Source organism: Ursus maritimus, unplaced genomic scaffold (genome assembly GCF_017311325.1).
Source record: "Ursus maritimus isolate PB19 unplaced genomic scaffold, ASM1731132v1 scaffold_22, whole genome shotgun sequence".
NCBI classification, from domain to species: domain Eukaryota; kingdom Metazoa; phylum Chordata; class Mammalia; order Carnivora; family Ursidae; genus Ursus; species Ursus maritimus.
The window spans coordinates 6,043,684-6,063,530 of record NW_024424675.1 but is presented as its reverse complement, the minus strand read 5'-3'; the positions used below and the strand labels follow the sequence as shown (position 1 = coordinate 6,063,530).

The window sequence follows — 19,847 nt, the reverse complement described above, 5'->3', positions numbered from 1 at the left end:
CTGGGAAGAATCTCCCATTATTGTTTTTTAAATTTTGTGCAAGCAGTGTATTAACTGTAAAGTACCAGTTTGGAAATGTTATTTTTTTATTAGTGAGTTTTTATAGTATTCCTGGGCAGAAAGGTATTTTTATAGAAGAGGTTCTCTTCCTGTCTTTTATTTTTCTCGTGTGCTCATAATATACCATTTTTATATCAGTTTTTGTTGCATATGATATGTAAAATCAGTATCCTTTAAAAAAATTAAAAGTTTAAGATATACTAAAGAGGATTTTGACTATAATCTTTCATTTCCAGAGGTAACACCGTTGGTAAGTTCTATGCCTTTTCTTCCAGACTTAATAAAAATTTGTTTACCCACATTAACCACATACTCATAGAAAATTCGTGGTATCTCTGAGAGCGTGTATATCATAAGACTTTTTAAAAATTGTGGTAAAATATGAAACATACCATTTTAACCATTTTACCATTTTTGAGCGTACAATTCAATGGTATTGAGGACATTCGTGTTGGTTGTACAGCCATCACCACCATCCATCTCCAGAACTTTTTCATCTTCCTAAACTGGTACTCTACCCATTAAACTCTTAATTCCCCATTCCCCTCCATGCGTCCCAGCCCCTGGTAACCAGTATTCTACTTTCTGTCTCTGAATTTGATTGTTCTAAGTCCCTCACATAAGAATCATACAGTGTTTGTCCTTTTGTGTCTGGCTTATTTTACTTAGCATAATGTCTTCAGAGTTCATCCATGTTGTAGCATGTGTCAGAATTTCATTCTTTTTAAGGCTGAGTAACATTTCGTTTAGCTGTTCATCTGTTGATGGATATTTGGGTTGTTTCCACTTTTTGGCTGTGGAGAGTAATGCTGCTCTGAACACGGGTGTACAGATATCTGTTCGATTTCCTGCTTTCAGTTCTTTTGAATGTATACATAGAAGTGGAATTGCTGGATCATATTCATAATTCTTTTTTTTTTTTAAGATTTTATTTATTAATTCGACAGAGATAGAGACAGCCAGCGAGAGAGGGAACACAAGCAGGGGGAGTGGGAGAGGAAGAAGCAGGCTCATAGAGGAGGAGCCTGATGTGGGGCTCGATCCCATAACGCTGGGATCACGCCCTGAGCCGAAGGCAGATGCTTAACCGCTGTGCCACCCAGGTGCCCCCTTTGTTTGATTTTTTGAAGACATGCCCTATCATTTTCCTCAATGGTGGCACCATTTTATAGTCCCACTTGCAATGTGCAAGGTTCCAATTTCTTCATATCCTTGCCAGCACTTATTTTCTGTTTTTTTTTATAATAGCCATCCCCGATAGGTATGAGGTGGGATCTTGTTCTGATTTGCATTTCCCTTTTGCTTTGTGATGTTGAGCATCTGTTCATGTGCTGTTTGGCTATTTGTGCATCTTCTTTGGGGAAATATCTATTCAAGTGCTTCATTCATTTTTGAATCATTTTGTTGTTGAGTTGTAGGAGTTCTTTATTCTGGATATTCACCCTTTATCAGATGCATGATTTGCAAATATTTTCTCCCATTTTGTATATTGCCTTTTCACTCTGTTGATGGTGTCCTTTGATGCATAAAGTTTTACATTTTTGGGTTTTTTGTTTTTGATTTTTTTGTTTTTAAGTAGGCTCCATGCCCAGCACGGAGCCCAATGCGGGGCTTGGATTCACAACCCTGAGATTAAGACCTGAGCTGAGATCTAGAGTCAGACATTTAACTGACAGCCACCCAGGCGCCCCTACAAGTTTCACATTTTGATGAATTCCATTTTCTCTGTTTTTTCTTTTGTTGGCAGTTCTGTTGGTGTCATATCCAAATACATAAGAAAGGTTTGAAGGCTTTCCCCTGTGTTTTCTTGTAAGAGTTTTATAATTTTAGCCCTTAATGTTTATTTTGACTTAATTTTTGCATATGATGTGACGTAAATGTCGTAAGGTTTTACTTGTAGACAAGTTGGGAGACTGGACATTTTTCATAAACCATTTGGGAATAATTTGCTGACCTGAAGTCCTATCACTCCCGAAAACATGAGTGTATATTTCCTGCAAACAAAGACATCTCTTACAAAACCCCAAAACATCCATTAAAAGCAGAAAATTACCCCTGCCATTTCAGTACCATCCAATCCTCAGACTCTGTTCACCTTTGAGCGGTTATCCCGATAACTGGCCTTTTATAGTGGTTCAGAACCACATGTTGCATTTAATTGTCATATGTCTTTAGTTTCCTTCTTTCTGGAGCGGTTGCTCAGTATTTCCTGACTTTGGCTCTTTGGAAGAGTGCAGGCTAGTTATTTTGAAAAATGTCCCTCAGTTTGGGTTTTTTAGGACTAGATTCAGCATGTGTGTGTGTGTGTGTGTGTGTATACATGTATGTGTGTACGTGCATGCGTGTTTGCACATGTGTCCTTGACCTAAATGGTACTGTAGTGCATATACTGTTCTGAGACATGCTTCTCCTACCCAGCAATATCATTCATTTTGTTACATCTACAATTAGTTCATTCATTTTAACTGCAAGATAGAATTCTGTCGTATGAATATACTGTATTTTGTTTAGCTTTTCTCCTTTTGATGGACTTATGGGGTTATTGGCAGTTTTTTGCTGTTACTAACAATTATGCAGAAGTCATCCTTGTTTACATTTCTTTTTGTGGATGTAGATTTTCTAGGCAATAGATTTTTATTATTTTTAAAATTTGAAATATTTCAAACATGCCAAAAGTATAGAGAATAATACAGCAGCACCCAACTTTAGCAAATGTTAATATTGGCTCTGAATCTTTACACTGGTAAAGTCGTCATACCATTCAGTGTGTGGGAGTTTTACTGGGATTTGCACAAAGTTAGCATCTCACTGAGTGAGAATTATTATTAATGACAAATTGCCTCAAAAGTATGTAGCTTTATTCAGCAGAGAGATATTTTGGGAGATACCATCAGATTTAAGAAGCTGAAAATGTAGGCCTTCCACCCAGATGTGAACTGTGAATAAAATGCTGGGTAGGCTCGGCCAACTTTTCTTTTAGGCTTCTTTCATGTCTGTCTTAATAGAATTTAATGAAATGAAACAGGAGGAGGAATCACGAAAGCTTAAGAATAATAGACCCGAAAGACTTGCTCATTTCTCCTTCTGGATCCCTTCCTTGGCTCTGGTGTTGGGTGAGGTGAGAAGCGTGTCCAGGAATTCATTCCAAGCCTATTTCAGTACCCAGGATAGATTGGCGATAAATCAGTTCTATATGCATGCATGACATTAGGCCAATCAAGGGAAGAAGGGAAGGAATTAGGTCAGAGCCCATCTTACTTTACGAAGTCACAGGATATGGAATTCTCTAAAGATAAATAAATACATAAATTCAGGACTCTTGGATCTCTTGCAGCCTTTGACCAGAGCCTAAGATGCAGTCCACTTAAACACCAGCTCCTGTGAGCTTTGGAGAGGTGGTCTCAATACCTAGAAATGAAGTCTCCATGTTACTCTTAGTGGGTGTTTCAAGGGTTTTGTTGCTAAATAACATCCTTGGGAAAATTCCTCTTGGCTTGTTGACTAACAGTGGAATACAAAGGAACCACAGAGATATCTTAACATTTACACTGTGTTGGGATCTCATTCCTGGCTGAAACAGTGTTTGGTGGAAATGTGGCTTTCACTTTTTATGTTGTGATTCCTGGAGAAAAGGCCTGTGGCCTCCAGCCTTAAAGACAACAGTAACAACAGTAACCACAACCGGGAGCTAGCCGGTTTGGGGTTTTTGTGGATTTTTTGTCCACAGTATTTGAATACCGTATATGTTAAGGCTGTAAAAATGAAATATTGGTATTTCAGCCTTCAGCAGAGCGGACATAACTTGTTTCAGTCCTTGGTTTAGCATTGTGGTGTAGATAGTAATTCTGAGGGTTTTTTCCTGCCTCCTTTCTAGGGATACAGGTTTGGTGTCTTTGTGTTTCAGGTTAGAGGGTTGGGCCAGGTGGATCCTTGGGGACCTTTTTAGCTCCAGAATCTGAGATTCTGTAATGTTGATAGTTGGCCATTTATACGACATCCTTCCTTATCTGCCCTCATTGTCTCTCTTGCTGACATATTTTTCCTTAGGCCTTTATTCTCCAAAAGAAACCCACAACCCCAGATGGTTTTGCAGTCCCCACTGGAGAGTGTTAGGCACTGTGCAGGTGTTGGTCTCTGTGCATCTTGATGGAGATCAGATGCCAGCAGAGGAGGGTGCGCATGTTAATAAGCCACAGGGGCCGATCGCATTTAGGGTTCCTCGGCCCTGACCTGAGAGACCCACTTATATTTGGATTTAACTTCAGGTCAGCAGAATGAAGTAAAGCCCTGACAGTGGGGAAAAGGATTTCCAGCTTTCTCTGCTCCTTTAATCAACCAATCTGGAAGTCTCAAAGGCCAAGTATTGCAGAAATAACAGATGCAAATAACATTTGCATTATGAATATATATCTTCCAAAATATAGTGGTGTTTCCATTTGCTTTGAGTAGGAGGCTGATTTCTATACTTGATCCATACCTGTGTATGTAGAAATTGGGCCAGTTACCTCTTCTTTTTTTTTTTTTCCCCTCCATTTCAAAAGTATTTGTTGACCACTCTTCATGTACCTGATTTCTGGGTGAGTCATGGGTACTAGAAAGAGAAATCAGGCAAGGTTTCTTTTTTTAAGAAGAACGTGATGGTGATGGGTATTAAGGAGGGCACGTATTGCATGGTGCACTGGGTGTTATACGCAAGTAATGAATCATGGAACATTACATCAAAAACTAGGGATGTACTGTATGGTGACTAACATAACATAATAAAAAATTGTTATTAAAAAAAAAGAAGAATGTGATGGAAATCACATTGGGACAGTTCTGAGAGAACATCATTTTCGTGGAGCTGAGAGAGGGAGTGGAATACACAGAGCTTTGGGTGGGGGAATGGTCATCACAACAGGTGTCTGTGAGCAGATATCAAATATTTGAGTTGAGTCTTGAAGGGTGAAGAAGAGGTGGCTGGGGCTGAAAGGTTGGGCAGGAGCTGGCACATTCCTGAAAAAGCATGAACAAGGGGAGGGAGGCTTGAACCTGCTCGGTGGGATAACAAGCAGTTTGAATCTCGTGACAGGAAGGCTGCATATGGGGAGGAGTGGGATGAGCTTGGAGAGGCAGACAGAGGGGATGGAAAGTTGACGATGGTATTCAGGATCCCGGTAGGGAGCTTGGGGCTTGGTGGTTTGGCAGTACACAGCCACGATGGGTAGTTCAGCAGGATGGGAAGGTCATGTTTGCTCTTTAGCTGTGACCCTCTTAGACTGGACTGAGCAAGACAGGAGAGGTGGGGATTGAGAGACGAGCACTCCATTGGGCCAGGCTAGACAGGATCCGATTGTGATTCCGATGGGCAGGGGGAACAATGAGCCAGAAAAGAGGGGACTGCTTGATCATGGAGGATGGGTGGTTTTGGTTTCTGGTGGAAGCGACTAGGGGATGGTGGCATCATCAACTTAGAGAGGGCCCACATCAGGAGCAGTGTTTTTAAAAGGTCTCCTCTATACCTTAAATTGCTGTGGCTCCCTATCCTCGCCATCCTTCTTCATAACAAAGCCTGCCCTCCCTACTTGTACTCCTGCCCCCCCCCCCATCACTTTACTTCAGACTGCGGCCTGTTCCCGCCCCAGCGCCCTTCCTTGCTCTGTACTCCTAGTGCCCCCTACCCTCTCCACCTCTTACTTCTTTGCAAGGCTTATTACCTTCTAAAATATTGTAACTATATCTATTGGCTATTTATTTTGAAAAGCTTATTGTCTGTTTCCCCTGCTAGAATGTAAGTTCCCCAGGGGCAGGGATCTTAGACCAGGTAAAGGAAGGCAATAGGCAGTAATCGAGTTTGTGCTATTTACTATGTCAGAATATACTATGTTATCAAGTAGGCATTACAAATTAATAGATGGAAGGATTTCTCAGTAAGCAGGAATTGGGCAACTAGTTGGCAATAATGGAAAATTAATCATTTTGGATCCTTACTTAATACTATACCTTAAAATAAATTCTGATGGAATTAAAGAGATAAATGTAATTTAAAAAAATCTCACAGAACATCGTGGCCTTATCAGAATGTATTAGGACACTACATTAATGAAAACAGATGGTGCTGGAAGAGCAAGAGAGAAACTATTAGCAAACTAGATGACAGACCTGAAAGAATTAGTTAGGAGAAGTTTGGTATATAGTAAAGGCAGCATTTCAGATCATTGGGCGAGAGGTGGATTTTCAACAAAGGTGTTACAGCTGGCTAGTTTTAAAAATTGAATGCAGGTATATGGACTTGGGTGAGAAAACATAGTGGCTATGTTATTGTATGAAATAAGCATTTCTCCAAAGAATACTTGTAGTGTGATTCCAGTTATAGAAAAGCAGAGACTGTTGGTATATAATCCATTTATCTGCCTCCCACTTTCATGGATCCTTTGTCTCTAGTCCGTTCTGATAAAGAGAGGATCTGTCTGAAACTCTCAGGACTGGGCCCCTTGAGAGCGGCCTCACTGCATCTTTTGGCTGTCTCTGTAGAACTAAGCTGACTACACTCCTGGCCAGTGTTAGAACACATGGGTCCTGGTATAAGGATGAGCCCTAGGTAGTCTGCGCCACCCTAAGACAGCTCAATGTTATTTTTCTGGAAAGCAGTCTGAATATCAAGACTTTACAAAGGTCCCCAGGGGATTCCAACATGCAGCTAATGCTAAGAACCACTGTTCTAATTGGATCTGGTAAGAATTCCTTCTTTTGAGGTATAACACAAGATGTAGGCCAGGAGCGCTGCTCCAAAGGATTAGGGCATAGGGCTCACCAGATTCTTGTAGTTATATAGGGATAGGGGCGTAACTGCTGTGTTTTTAACCAGCTCATTTACTAAAGAGTGCAGAATGTTTTCCGGGGTCATCTGTCCAGAAGATGGGAGGTGGGGCCTTTAGCCTGGGTCCTATCCCCGTTGGCTGTCCAAACAAGTAAGCAGGATTGCGTGGTTTCCAAGAAGGCTCTGAGGCACAAAGACCCTCAGTGCTTGCTTCGGGAGTCCTGCTCTCAACTGAGCTGGAGCTTGCATGGAACTCTCTGCGGCAGCCAGGGCTGACGTCAGAGGTGGGTCAAGGGGACAGCACTCAAAAGGGTCTGCATTTAAGTTTTTGTATATCCTCATGCACCCCATCCTTAAAATTAAATGCACTTCTAGGCATTTTGTGGATTGTCAATAAATATCACCAGGAACATAATAGTTGTAAGAGTAAAGTATTCTTTACAGCAGTGAGAGAAAAGTCCCGTTTCTGTTTTATATGTTTAGTCTGGTAGAGTAGCTCCTGGGAAGATTAGAAGTCAGTGGGGTCCTCGGCAATGCTTTTCCTTTCTGGTTCTTGCTTGGCTTCTTTTTGGTAACTGGCAGGCTGAGCCTGGATGGGCCCATCCAAGTTTTTGACCAAGTCACGTGTAGCCTGGAGGCCTTAGAAGGTGGTGAGGAGCAAGGGCAAACACTCTTCCAGGGATGTACGAGGTGACCCTTCTGGTTCTAGTTTTGTGAAGTGTGTTCCTGAACAGGGTGTCAGGGACGCCCATGACAAGGGCCTTGCCAGGTTCAGTATTTCCAGCCCCCTCGGGCACTTGGGTCTCACTTCTGAAATAGCACTCCCACCGTCGGTGTGGCATGCCTCAGGTGTGAGGGATGAGATGGCGCTGGGGATTGGGGTGGGGGAGATGCTCGGGAGCAGGCTGGCTGATTTGCCTTAGAAATCTAATTTTTTAAAAAAGTTTTATTTATTTAAGTAATCTCTACACCCAGCATGGGGCTTGAACTCATGACTGTGAGATCCAGAGTCCCATGATTTTCCGACTGAGCCAGCCAGGTGCCCCAGAAATCTGATTTTCGCCAGTGTGGCTGAAGCTTCCTGAAGCAAAAAGGGCTCATTTCAGCTGTGGATGTGGCTTTTAATGAGTGTGTTGTGGCCCAATACTGTGTTACCGAATATTAATTAAGAACAGTGGCCAGATTCCATAAATTGTCTTTGTTTGAACTTAAATATTGATCTAAAGTGTGGAAATATATGAAAACAGTAGCTCAGTTCATTTTTGAGTATGATATAAAAATACTCTAAAAATTAAAGAAGCTTATAAAACTGAGTAATTTTACTTCTCAATGGCTTATAATTAATGTGAGAAGTGAAGCAGTTAGCCTGCTTGTTTGAAAGTTAGATGCTAGTTCATAAACTTCTCATCTGCCTTCTAACTTTGGGTAGTAGCCGTGGTGTTCTTTTTTATTTTATTTTATTTCATTTTTTAGAAAGATTTATTTATTTAGAGAAAGAGAGCGAGCGAGAGCAAGAGAGAGAGCATGGGAGCACAGGGTGGAGGGGTAGGGGGGAAGGGAAGAGAAAGTCTTAGACTCTACACTGAGCGCGGAGCCCGACGGGGGGCTCCATCTCACAACCCTAAGATCACGACCAGAACCAAAACCAGGAGTTGGGTGCTTAACCAGCTTACCACCCAAGCAACCCTAGAAGTAATCTCTATACCCAACGTGCAGCTTGAACTTGAAACCCTGAGATCAAGAGTCACATGCTATATCGACTGAGCCAGCCAGGCGCCCCGAGTAGCTCTGGTGTCCTTTCCAAAAGTTTTTTTTCTTTTTTAAATGAAATATTGTGAAACGGTTTCTTTTTTGAAATATATAACTCTAAAAGTGAACTTTGCTCTTCAAAAATGAAGTTGTTATACATGAAGGAGGATTGTAATAAATAGCAGACTATCATCATTAATAAAAACAGATTTGAGAACTGACAGTTTCTAAGTTCCACATCTATACATGTGACCCTCACAAGCACCAAGGGAGGGGAGCAGCTCAGTCCTCACCTTAAACGACTGGTTCAAGGTCACGAGACATGGCCATTAGGTGGGAGAGCTGGGTTCCAACAGAAGACAGTCTTTCAGACCGCACTGCCTCCGATTTCTGACTGAATTTCCTTAACTACCGTCTTTCTGATTTATTATGTGGTCTGTTTAAACAAATAAAGCCTCAGGATTTCTCAGACCAGTAGGTGCCTCTTAGTCCTCCAGGAGTCAGCTGTTCTAGAAATGTGTCTACGTCCTTGCCATTTGACCTTGGAAGCGCACCTTCTGTTGGCTGTGTAGTTGCCCCGAGGTGTACAGGTTTGTGTGTTCCATTTCTCCCCAAAGGTTGGATGGTATTGACCAGAGTCCCTTAGTACCTGCTTGCACAGCTGTTCTTCGGCGCTTCCTCATTCTGTGGTATTTTTCCAGGCCAAAGCTCTGGGAATCCCTGACTCGTCTCCAGAACCTGTGTATCTCACAGTCTGAGGCATTGTCTGAGTTTGACAGGCTGGAAAAAATTTTGTTGAGTAAGAAGCTTCGGTTTTATACATATGCAAATCAAAGTATCCTACATTGTTAAAAGAACCTCCTTTTTTGAACATTACTCAATATTAACAGTGTTCTTTGGTTAAGATTTTATTATTATTATTATTTTTATTTTATTTTGTTTTTAAAAGATTTTATTTATTTATTTGAGAGAGAGAGAGAGTGTACAGAGGGAGAATAAGAGGGAGAAGCAGACTCCCTGTAGAGCAGTGAGCCTGATGTGGGGCTCGATCCTAGGACCCTGGGATCATGACCTGAGCCAAAAGCAGACGCTTAACCAACTGAGCCACCCAGGCACCCCATTATTTTTATTTTAAAAAATAATCATGGCTGGGAAAATGAATACATGTGTATTCATGTGTCTGTATTTTACTTTAATCTGTAATTTAAATTATAAAGTTATTTCAAAGAGTGTTTTTGGTTATTAAGATGGTTAGCTATGTTATGATAATCACATTTAAATTTAATTTCGGTAATACCAAGACAAGAACCCTGAATTTTAGGGCTTACAATGCGGTGTAGGAAATGAGGGTCCATTGGGAATACTTCCTATTCAATACCTTTGTTTTCCAGACAAGCTCAGGAACTCTCTTAAGTTAATCTAGATACAAGTAGCTTCGATTACCACTGAATTTATGTGAGTGATTATAGTAGACTAATGAGTTAATCAGCTAGCAGCCCATTCTAACCATTGATGTACTAGACTAATTGCTTTATTTGCCTGGGTTAGTTTTTTCTGCCCCTTTTAGTGAGCATCATAATTTCTATTTATTACAAGGGTTAGTCAGTTTTAATTATGACAATTTTTCTGGAACACACATTTTTAAAACTTTGTATTATAATATACTTCAAACTCACATAGAGAGGATAGCGCAACAAATTGCCATATCCACATCATCCCGTATCAGTGACTATCATCCATCACAGAGAGTTCACATTTGTTGGGTGTTCCCATGTGCATGGCAGGGCTGTGGGCCCTGCTGGTTGAGTTCAGCTGGAGGGAAGTGTAGGCAGAGCCCACCACACATGAGGGGGACTGTTGTGGAGACCATAGAGAATTTTTCACTGAATGGCTGTATTCTTTCCCTATTTGCTGTATTCTTCCATATTTGATTTAGTTTGTTTTCTTTTTTTTCCTGACACAGACAGGCAGTGTGGCAGTAAACATGCTTGTGCCTGCTTGTGTATTTCTATAGGATAATGGAAGGAACATCTAAATACAAAGGAGGATTAGATATTTTCATTTTCCCTTCTGAAGATATTGTAACCTGATCAATTTTAGCAATTTTGCTTTTTTTCTTAGAAGTCCTCGGTTATTTTCTGAATGGAAATATCTTTATTGGGATTATCTTAAATGCTAGCTGCTGCAGCACACAAACTCAGAATCTCTGTGGCTTCACACAAAGTTAATCTCACCAAAATATGATATGGGTTGGAGGGCATCTACTCCGTTTGCTGACTCGGGGGTCCAGGCTCCTTCCAGCTTATAACACTGGCCTCCCGGGCAGGGGAAAAGAGGGATAGAGTCACCTCATCAGCTCTTATGCATCACCTCTGCTCATATGCTCATCTGAATCACTCACTTCACGATAGGCTATGAACATAAGGTGTAATGCATTTCCAAGCACTTGAAGTCTGCCTACCAGGGAACAGGAGGTTTGAAATCAAGCTAGACTCCTCTCATGACTGTGTTGGAACAGCCTTTCCAAGTACATTCTGGAAAACCTGCATCAGAGCCTTTCAAGGAATGGATTTAGTGTCATTTACATTTTAGTGGCAATATTCTTTTTTTGTTGTTGCTTTAAATGTATTTTATTTTTTAAACTTTTTTTTTTTTAAAGATTTTATTTATTTATTTAACAGAGATAGAGACAGCCAGCGAGAGAGGGAACACAAGCAGGGGGAGTGGGAGAGGAAGAAGCAGGCTCACAGCGGAGGAGCCTGATGTGGGGCTTGATCCCATAACGCCGGGATCACGCCCTGAGCCGAAGGCAGACGCTTAACCGCTGTGCCACTCAGGCGCCCCTATTTTTTAAACTTTTTTATTTTGAAATAGTTTGTGACATCTGTGGGTGATACATTCCAAAAACCCCAGTAGATGCCTGAAACCTATATATACTATGTTTTATAGTATTGAACCCTATCTATACTATGTTTTGTCCTATACATACGTATTTATGAAAGTTTAATTGATAAGCTGGGCACAGTAAGAGATTAATAGCCGTAACTGATGATAGAATAGAACAATTATAACAGTGTACTGTAATAAAAGTTATGTGAATGTGATCTCTCTCAAAATACCTTATTGTACTATACTCATCCTTCTTGTGATCATGTGAGATGATAAAATGCCTACGTGATGAGATGAAGTGAGGTGAATGACTTAGGCACTGTGACGTAGCATTAGGCCACTATTGACCTTCTGATGATAGGTCAGAAGGAGGATCATCTGCTTCCTGACCACATTTGACCATGGGTAACTGAAACCGTGGAAAACGAAACCTAGGATGAGGGAGGACTACAGTATAAAAAGTTGTGAAAATAGCACACAGGGTACTTGTATGCCCTTACCCAGCTTCCCCTAATATTAACATCTTTCATAATCATAGTATAATGGCTGAAACCAGGAAATTAGCATGGATATGATACTAATCTACAGATCTTATTTGAATTTTGTCAAAGGGAGTTGTCTTACAATTGTAGCCAGAGTTGTTCTCAGCTTCCTGTTGGCACATCCCCATCATCCGTAGGTGGGCTCTCTTTGCTCACAGGTATCTCTTACTTTACAAATGAGCATGGTGAACTGAGACTCCCCCAAGTACCCCAGGCTAGGCCCCACACTACTGAGTGTAACCCAGCACTGGGCCTCATGTAGTTCATGCATTATTACTCTGTTGACAATATGCCAGAACAAACCAGGGGAGGGAAAGACTTTCTTATTTATTAGACAATAGACAAAGAACCTCCAGTAGTCTTAGGGACTTTTAAGATAGATAAGACCTAAAACAGGGGCGCCTGGGTGGCACAGTGGTTAAGCGTCTGCCTTTGGCTCAGGGCGTGATCCCGGCGTTCTGGGATCGAGCCCCACATCAGGCTCCTCCGCTATGAGCCTGCTTCTTCCTCTCCCACTCCCCCTGCTTGTGTTCCCTCTCTCCCTGGCATAAATAAATAAATAATGATAAATAAATAAAATCTTAAAAAAAAAAAAAAGACCTAAAACAGCTTTAATCTTCACTTTTCCATAACCACCTCTGTGGCCACAGATAGCACCTCTAACCTTAATTAATAGGGTTTTCCAAATATGGGCTTAGACACAGAAGGGTCAGATTGAGGGAGTCTGGATCAATCAGCAGAAAATCATTCTCACTGCTACCTTAATTCAGGTCTACTGAGTTCCTGGAATCTTATAAAGGGATATGGGTATATTAGTCCTCTATTGCTGTGGAACAAATTACCCAAAGTGTAGTGGCTTAAAATATCAGTACATATGTATTATCTCGTATACTTTCTGTGAGTCGGGAATTCAGGAATAGCTTAGCTGGGTGGTTCTGGCTTAGGGTCTCTTGTGGGGTTGTAGTTATCAGCTGGCCCTGCAGTCGTCTGAAGGCTCGGCTGGGGCTGGTGGATGGTCTGGGGCTTTCAGGATGGTACACGGGACTGGCAGTTTAGGCTTGGCTGCTAGCAGGAGGCCTCGGTTCCTCTACACATGGACCTCCCTCTAGGCCTGTTTGACATGGCTTATCACATGGCAGCTGGCTTCCTCTAGGGTGACCAGTTCAAGAGGGAGCAAGGCAGATCACCAGTCACACACCATCGTTTCTACAATATTCTGTTAGTTACACAGGTCAGCCCTATTCACTGTGGGAAGGAGAACATAAAGCCTGAAAACCGGAAAGTGAGGATCCTTGGGGGCCATCTTGGAGGCTGGCTACCACAGTGGAAGATAGAGAAGAAGTGATAAGGCTCTGTGACACTGAATTTGTCATTTATTGAAAAAATAGGATTAATTACAATTATATAATACTAGAGATTTGATTCTTATGGTCATTGTAGTACCTTGGATTTTAATGAAAAACAAATCAAAACCAAGAACCATCAAAAGAGAATGGGCCTCATCAATGTCAAAGTTTGGTGGACAGAAGTAGAGATTTTGAGTCAGAAGGCTTGAATTCCAGTACTGATCTCTGCTGCCTACAAGGTTGCCATGGAGAACAAAGAAGATGATGATCCCTGCCTCGTTGGCCTCATGGGCTGTTTTGAAGAATGAACTCGAGTGTGAGGGGATACATGAATTATGCAGTGTGTTATGGGAATATTAATTATGATAATGAGGGAGATTTTAAAAATGCAGTGAGATTTGTTCAATACTTAAACCTGGAAGCAACTGAGTATGTTTTTCAGACCAAATATTTTAGGATTGAGCTATTTTATTTTATTTTATTTTATTTATTTTATTTTATTTTTTGTGCTGGATAAAAATACCAGTGACTACAAGTACCTTTATTATGAGGAGCTGTAAGGTCAAAGCCAGGGGGTGGGTGGTGGGGGAACCTTCATAGTTCTGTAAGGAAGTTTAAATCCAGGGACAGGTCCATTTGGAGTTTTCTTCAGAGCCTTTCCATCCAGGATTGGGCCTTTGCCCTGTTTGCCGTTGCCATTTGGCCTGTCCTGAATGTTTGCCTCTGACTTCTTTTCATAGATCAGTGTTTCAAATCTAGGGATTTTCTTCTGGCTCTTTCATCATGGGGAGACAAGAATTCACTCAGGAGCCTCAGCCTACTGGTGGTTTATGGGGTCTGTGGCTGAATGGGTGGGCTATAATCCCTGAGATCTGAGGGATAGATCTTGGAGAAATGACTAGAAAGTGAACTTAAGGTCAGGCAAAGATTTCTGAAAATCCATGTTATAGGTGGGAGAAGCTTGAATTGTCATAAATATTTGGTGCCCAGTGTTTGCTATAAAGTTTGCTCATTAGTGTTAGCCTTTCCACACAAAGTTATTATTTATTCAGCCCCTTTCCATGGGTATCTGAGGGAGGAGCATTCCAGGGTGAGAGCTTAAAGGCCTGGTATGTGTATGTATTAAAGATTTAACTGTAGGCCTAAATATCAAACTGTCACCAGTCTCTTTTATTTATACTTAATTTCTAATAATTAAGTGCTTGTGATGCTTTATGTCTTTGCAGTAGATATTAATACATGCAAGTGTTGATGAAATTTAACTGTCTTTTCTGAAAGGAAGGAATTGTGCCATCTAGTTTCATTTCTCAATGGCCACTAATGATTTGTAGTTTGGGCTCAACCCCAGAAAAACACAGATAATTTGGTTAGTAGGAGTGTTAGAAGAGGAGGATCATGATACTTTGTTTTTCTTTTTCCTGCCAGCTTTATTGAGATGTAATTGACATAACATTGTGTAACTTTAAGGTGCACAATGACGTGATTTAATACACGCATATATTGTGAAATGATTACCACATTGAGGTTAACACCTCCATCACCTCATAGAATTACAAGTTTTCTTTTGTGGCAGGAACATTTAAGATTATTCTCTTAACAACTTTCAGGTCTATAAAACAGTATTTTTTTTTAAGATTTTTTATTTTTATTTGACAGAGAGAGGCAGTGAGAGAGGGAACACAAGCAGGGGGAGTGTGAGAGGAAGAAGCAGGCTTCCCGCTGAGCAGGGAGCCCGATGCAGGGCTCGATCCCAGAACACCGGGATCATGACCTGAGCCAAAGGCAGACACTTAATGATGCCCAGGTGCCCCTATAACACAGTATTGTTAATATAGTCACTGTGCTGTACATTATATCCTCAGAACTTAACCAATCTTATAGTGGACACTTTATACTCTTTGACCAACATCTCCCCATTTCTCCCACTCCCAGCCCTTGGCAACCACCATTCTGCCTTCTTTATGTGAATTTGATTTTTTTTTAGATTCCACATATAAGTAAGATTATACAGTATTTATCTTTCTCTAACTTATTTCACTTAACATAATGTCCTCAGGGTCCATCCATGTTGTTGCAGATGGCAGGATCTTTCTTTTTTATGACTGAATAGTACTCCATTATATAGATAGGTAGGTAGGTAGATAGAGATAGATATATCGGACTTTCTTTATCCATTTATCTGTCAGTGGACACTTAAGTTATTTCTGTGTTTTGGCTACTATAAATTATGCTGTAATGAACATGGGAGTGCAGATATTTCTTCGAGATAGTGATTTCATTTCTTTTGGATATACACCCAGAAGTAGAATTATGGGATCATATGGTAGTTCTATTTTTAACTTTTTGAAAAATCTCCATATTGTTTTCTATCATGGCTGCACCAGTTTCCATTGCCACCACCAAGGGTTCCCTTTTCTCCACATCCTCACCAGCATTTGTTATCTCTGTCTTTTTGATGCTAGCTAGCCATTCTAGCAGGTGTGAGGTGACATCTTACTGTGGTTTTCATTTGCATTTCCCTGATGATTAGTCATGTTGAACATCTTTTTACATACCTGTTGGCCATTTTATGTCTTCTTTGGAAAAATGTCTGTTCAAGGTCTTCTGCCCATTTAAAAAATGGAATTATTGGAGGTTTTTTGCTGTTGGGTTGTATGAGTTTTACGTATTTTGGATGTTAACCCCTTATATATGGCTTGCCAATATTTTCTCTCATTCCTTTGGTTGTCTTTTCTTTTGTTGATACTGTTTGCTTTTCTTATCGCATTGGTTAAACATGATTAACTTAAAATACTTATGCTTCTGTTTCTCTGAGGTAATATTAATTATGAATACAGCCCATGTTAGCATCAAAGGAAGAATTTTTGGTAGAGCCAGCTGACCCACTTATTTAAAGCTGGGACACTGGTTAGCAGTTGAATACGTGACTGTGTGGTAGACCATGAGCCTGCGCTTTGAGAAGTAGCACTCTGAGGCATGGATCTGGTTCAGCACTGGCTTGCTGTGTGGCTTTGGACAGGTTACTTACCTTTCTGTGTAGCAAGTAGGTGAAGCGCCTGGACTGGCATCTCTGGCACATTTTTGGCACTGAACACAGAACTTTATAATTCTGTTTAAGATGTCTGGGATGTCTGGATGAATACTTTTGTTAAAAAAAAAAATTGATGGGGCACCTGGGTGGCTCAGTTGGTTAAGTGTTTGCCTTTGGCTCAGGTCATAATCTCAGAGTTCTGGGATGAAGCCCTGCGTCAGGCTTCCTGCTCACTGGGGAGTCGGCTTCTTCCTCTTCCTCTGCCCCCACCCCACTTGTGCATGCCTGTGCTCTCTCTCTCTCAAATAAATAAATAAAATGTTAAAAAAAAAAAGAAAAGAAAATTGGGGCACCTGGGTGGCTCAGTTGGCTAAGCATCCGACTCTTGATTTCGGTTCAGGTCATGATCTCAGGGTTATGAGATTGACCCTGCATTGGGCTCCACAGTGCACGTGGAGCCTGCTTAAGATTCTCTCCCTTCTCCCTTTGCTCCTCCCTCCCCAGCTCTCTCTCTCTTAAAAAAAAAAAAATCTGTAAGTACGGATAACTCAAATGTGCATGGCAGCTTTCTTAAGATTTTAAAATTTCAAGGCACATGTTGTGATGAGCACTGGGTGTTATACACAAGTAATGAATCGTTGAACACTACATCGAAAAATAATGATATGTTGGCTAACTGAACATAATAAAAAAATAAAAATAAACAAAAAACAACAAAGTAAGGTCTTTTTGTATACCCCACAAAAAAAATGTAACAGACATCTTTCTGGGATATAGTGTGATATGTCAGATCCTGAGTCAGGTGCTGAATAACTTGACCAAAAGCAGCATCTGGTGTTGGTTTGCACTTTTGGCCCTTTTGCCCCCACTGTGACTGCTTGGGCTGACATGGGTTGGGGGGAGCGGTGGGGGTGCTCGAAGATTTACCTGGCTTTATAGAATCTTTCCTCTCTCCTTCAGGAGCAACTACATGTACATGTGCTTTTGCCATTCTATTCATGACATTTAATTTCTCTGTTCTTGTCATATCAACTAAGCCTGAAACTGAGATCACTTAAACATCATTCTTTAAAGGTCATGCCTAGGTTTCTTTAATTTTCTTGTTTCGTAGGGTTTCTTATGACTAATTAAAACAGTACTTTTAAAGATTTATTTAGCATAAAGGATTTTTATTTTTTTTTATTTTTAAGGATTTATTTATTCATTTGAAAGAGAGAGAGAGAATGAGTGTGTGTGAGTGGGGGGAAGGGCAGAGAGAGAGGGAGAGGGAGAATCTCAAGCAGACTCCCTGATGAGCACAGAGCCCAATGCAGCGCTTGATCTCATGACCCTGAGATCATGACCTGAGCCAAAACCAAGAGTTGGATGCTCAACCGGTGAGCCACCAGATACCCCTAGCATAAAAGACTTTAAAATCGATGCTCTTTTAACAACTTCAAGAAAATTGGAAAGCATTAAAAAATCAGATAAATCCAGGAGACATAAAGAGAGAAGTAAATTTGATTAGATAAAAATTAACCCTTCTTGGGGCACCTGGGTGGCACAGCGGTTAAGCGTCTGCCTTCGGCTCAGGGCGTGATCCCCGCGTTCTGGGATCGAGCCCCACATCAGGTTCCTCCGCTATGAGCCTGCTTCTTCCTCTCCCACTCCCACTGCTTGTGTTCCCTCTCTTGCTGGCTGTCTCTATCTCTGTCAAATAAATAAATAAAATCTTTTAAAAAAAAAAACCCTTCTTATACCATAAGGAAATTCAGAAGATAAAACTTAGGGAGAGTCTTTTGGCTTTCAGCTTGGAAGAGGCCAAGGTGCACCTTTCTATGGTTGTCCCAAATCCTGGTTCGTCCAACACCAGCTGCCTAAGTTCAACACCAGTGAGACTGAAGTCATGTACCTGAGGTACACTGGTTGGGGAGTTGTTGCCATATCTGCCCTGGCCCCCAAGATCGGCCCCCGGGATCTGTGTCCAAAAATGTTTGGTGACGACATCACCAAGGCAGCCAGCGATTGGAAGGGTCTGAGGATTACAGTGAAACTGACCATTCAGAACAGACAGGCCCAAGTTGAAGTGGTATCTTCTGCCTCTGCTCTGATTATCAAAGCCCTCAAGGAACTGCCAAGAGACAGAAAGAAGCAGAAAAACATTAAGCACAGTGGAACTATCACTTTTGATGAGACTGTCAACATTGCCCGACAGATGTGGCAGCAACCTGTAGCTAGAGAGCTCTCTGAAACAATAGAGAGCTCTTGGGGACTGCCCAGTCTGTGGGCTGCAATGTTAATGGCTGCCACCCTCATGATATCGTAGGTGACATCAACAGTGGTGCAGTGGAATGCCTGGCTAGTTAAGAACTACAAAGGAAAATATTTGATAAAGGATCGTTTGACAACCAAAAAAAAAAAAAAATCAGGAGAAAATATTTTCAACTTTTTTTTGCCTCACAATGTCACTTTATTTGTACAGACAAGGATATCATGGGAGTAGAGTCCAAACCATGTCTCCCGTTTTCAACATTTCAAAAATTTTTTTTTCAACATTTAAAAAAATAGATTTATTTATCTTAGAGAGCGAGAGCATGCATGAGCAGGGGGAGGGGCAAAGGGAGTGGGAGAAAAGCAGACTCCCTGATGAGCATGGAGCTGAACTCGGGGCTTGATCCCACAACCCCGAGATCATGACCTGAGTCAAAATCAAGAATTGGACGCTTAACTGACCAGGCTACCCAGGTGCCCCTATTTTCAACATTTTTTAATTGAATTTTTAATTGAGGTAATTATAGGTTCTTATGCAACTGGAAGAAATAAATACAGTGAGATATTGTGTACCCATCACCCAGTTTCCCTTATGGCAGTATCTTGTAAAAGTATGGTATAATATACAACCAGGACATTGATTCAGTCCACCTATCTTTAGGGTGAGTGATTTCCTTTTTTTGCCTATGGATATCCAATTGATCCAGCACCATTTGTTGAAAGGCTGTCATTTCCTCCATTTTTACCCTTTTGTCAAAAACCAGCTGGACTTGCTTGTGTAGATCCATTATTGGGTTCTCTTATCTTGTTCCATTGATATCACTCCACCACTACCACACTGTCTTGACTACTGTAGTTGTATAGTAAGCCTTAGTATTGGGCATAGTGATTCTTTCCATTTTATTCTCCTTTACAGACTTGTTCTAGTTATTCTATGGCCTGTGCTTTCTCAAATAAATTTTAGAATAAAGTTGTCTACAAAAAAACTAAGCTGGGATTTTGATAGGAATTGCATTAAACCTGTACATCAATTTGCAATGAATTAACTTTCTTACTATGTTGAGTCTTCTAATGCAGAAATATGGTTTGTCTATCCATTTATGAAATATTTCCTTTTTACGAACAAAGAACTAGTACTTGGAACCCATAGTGAGCTTCTACAAATCAATAACAACAACAAC

General features: G+C 40.9%; 2 protein-coding genes across 4 annotated transcripts in view; both read left to right on the top strand.

Annotated features, from left to right (window-relative positions):
- Positions 1–18,907, top strand: part of LOC121104639 (60S ribosomal protein L12-like) — a 25,288-nt gene extending 6,381 nt beyond the window's left edge. Inside the window, 2 exon segments of the mRNA XM_040638645.1 lie at positions 18,185–18,650; positions 18,653–18,907. Of these exon segments, the coding sequence (XP_040494579.1) occupies positions 18,185–18,650; positions 18,653–18,762 (576 nt within the window). The 3' untranslated portion in view covers positions 18,763–18,907.
- Positions 1–19,847, top strand: part of DTD1 (D-aminoacyl-tRNA deacylase 1) — a 188,241-nt gene that overhangs the window by 38,982 nt on the left and 129,412 nt on the right. The window lies entirely within an intron of this gene.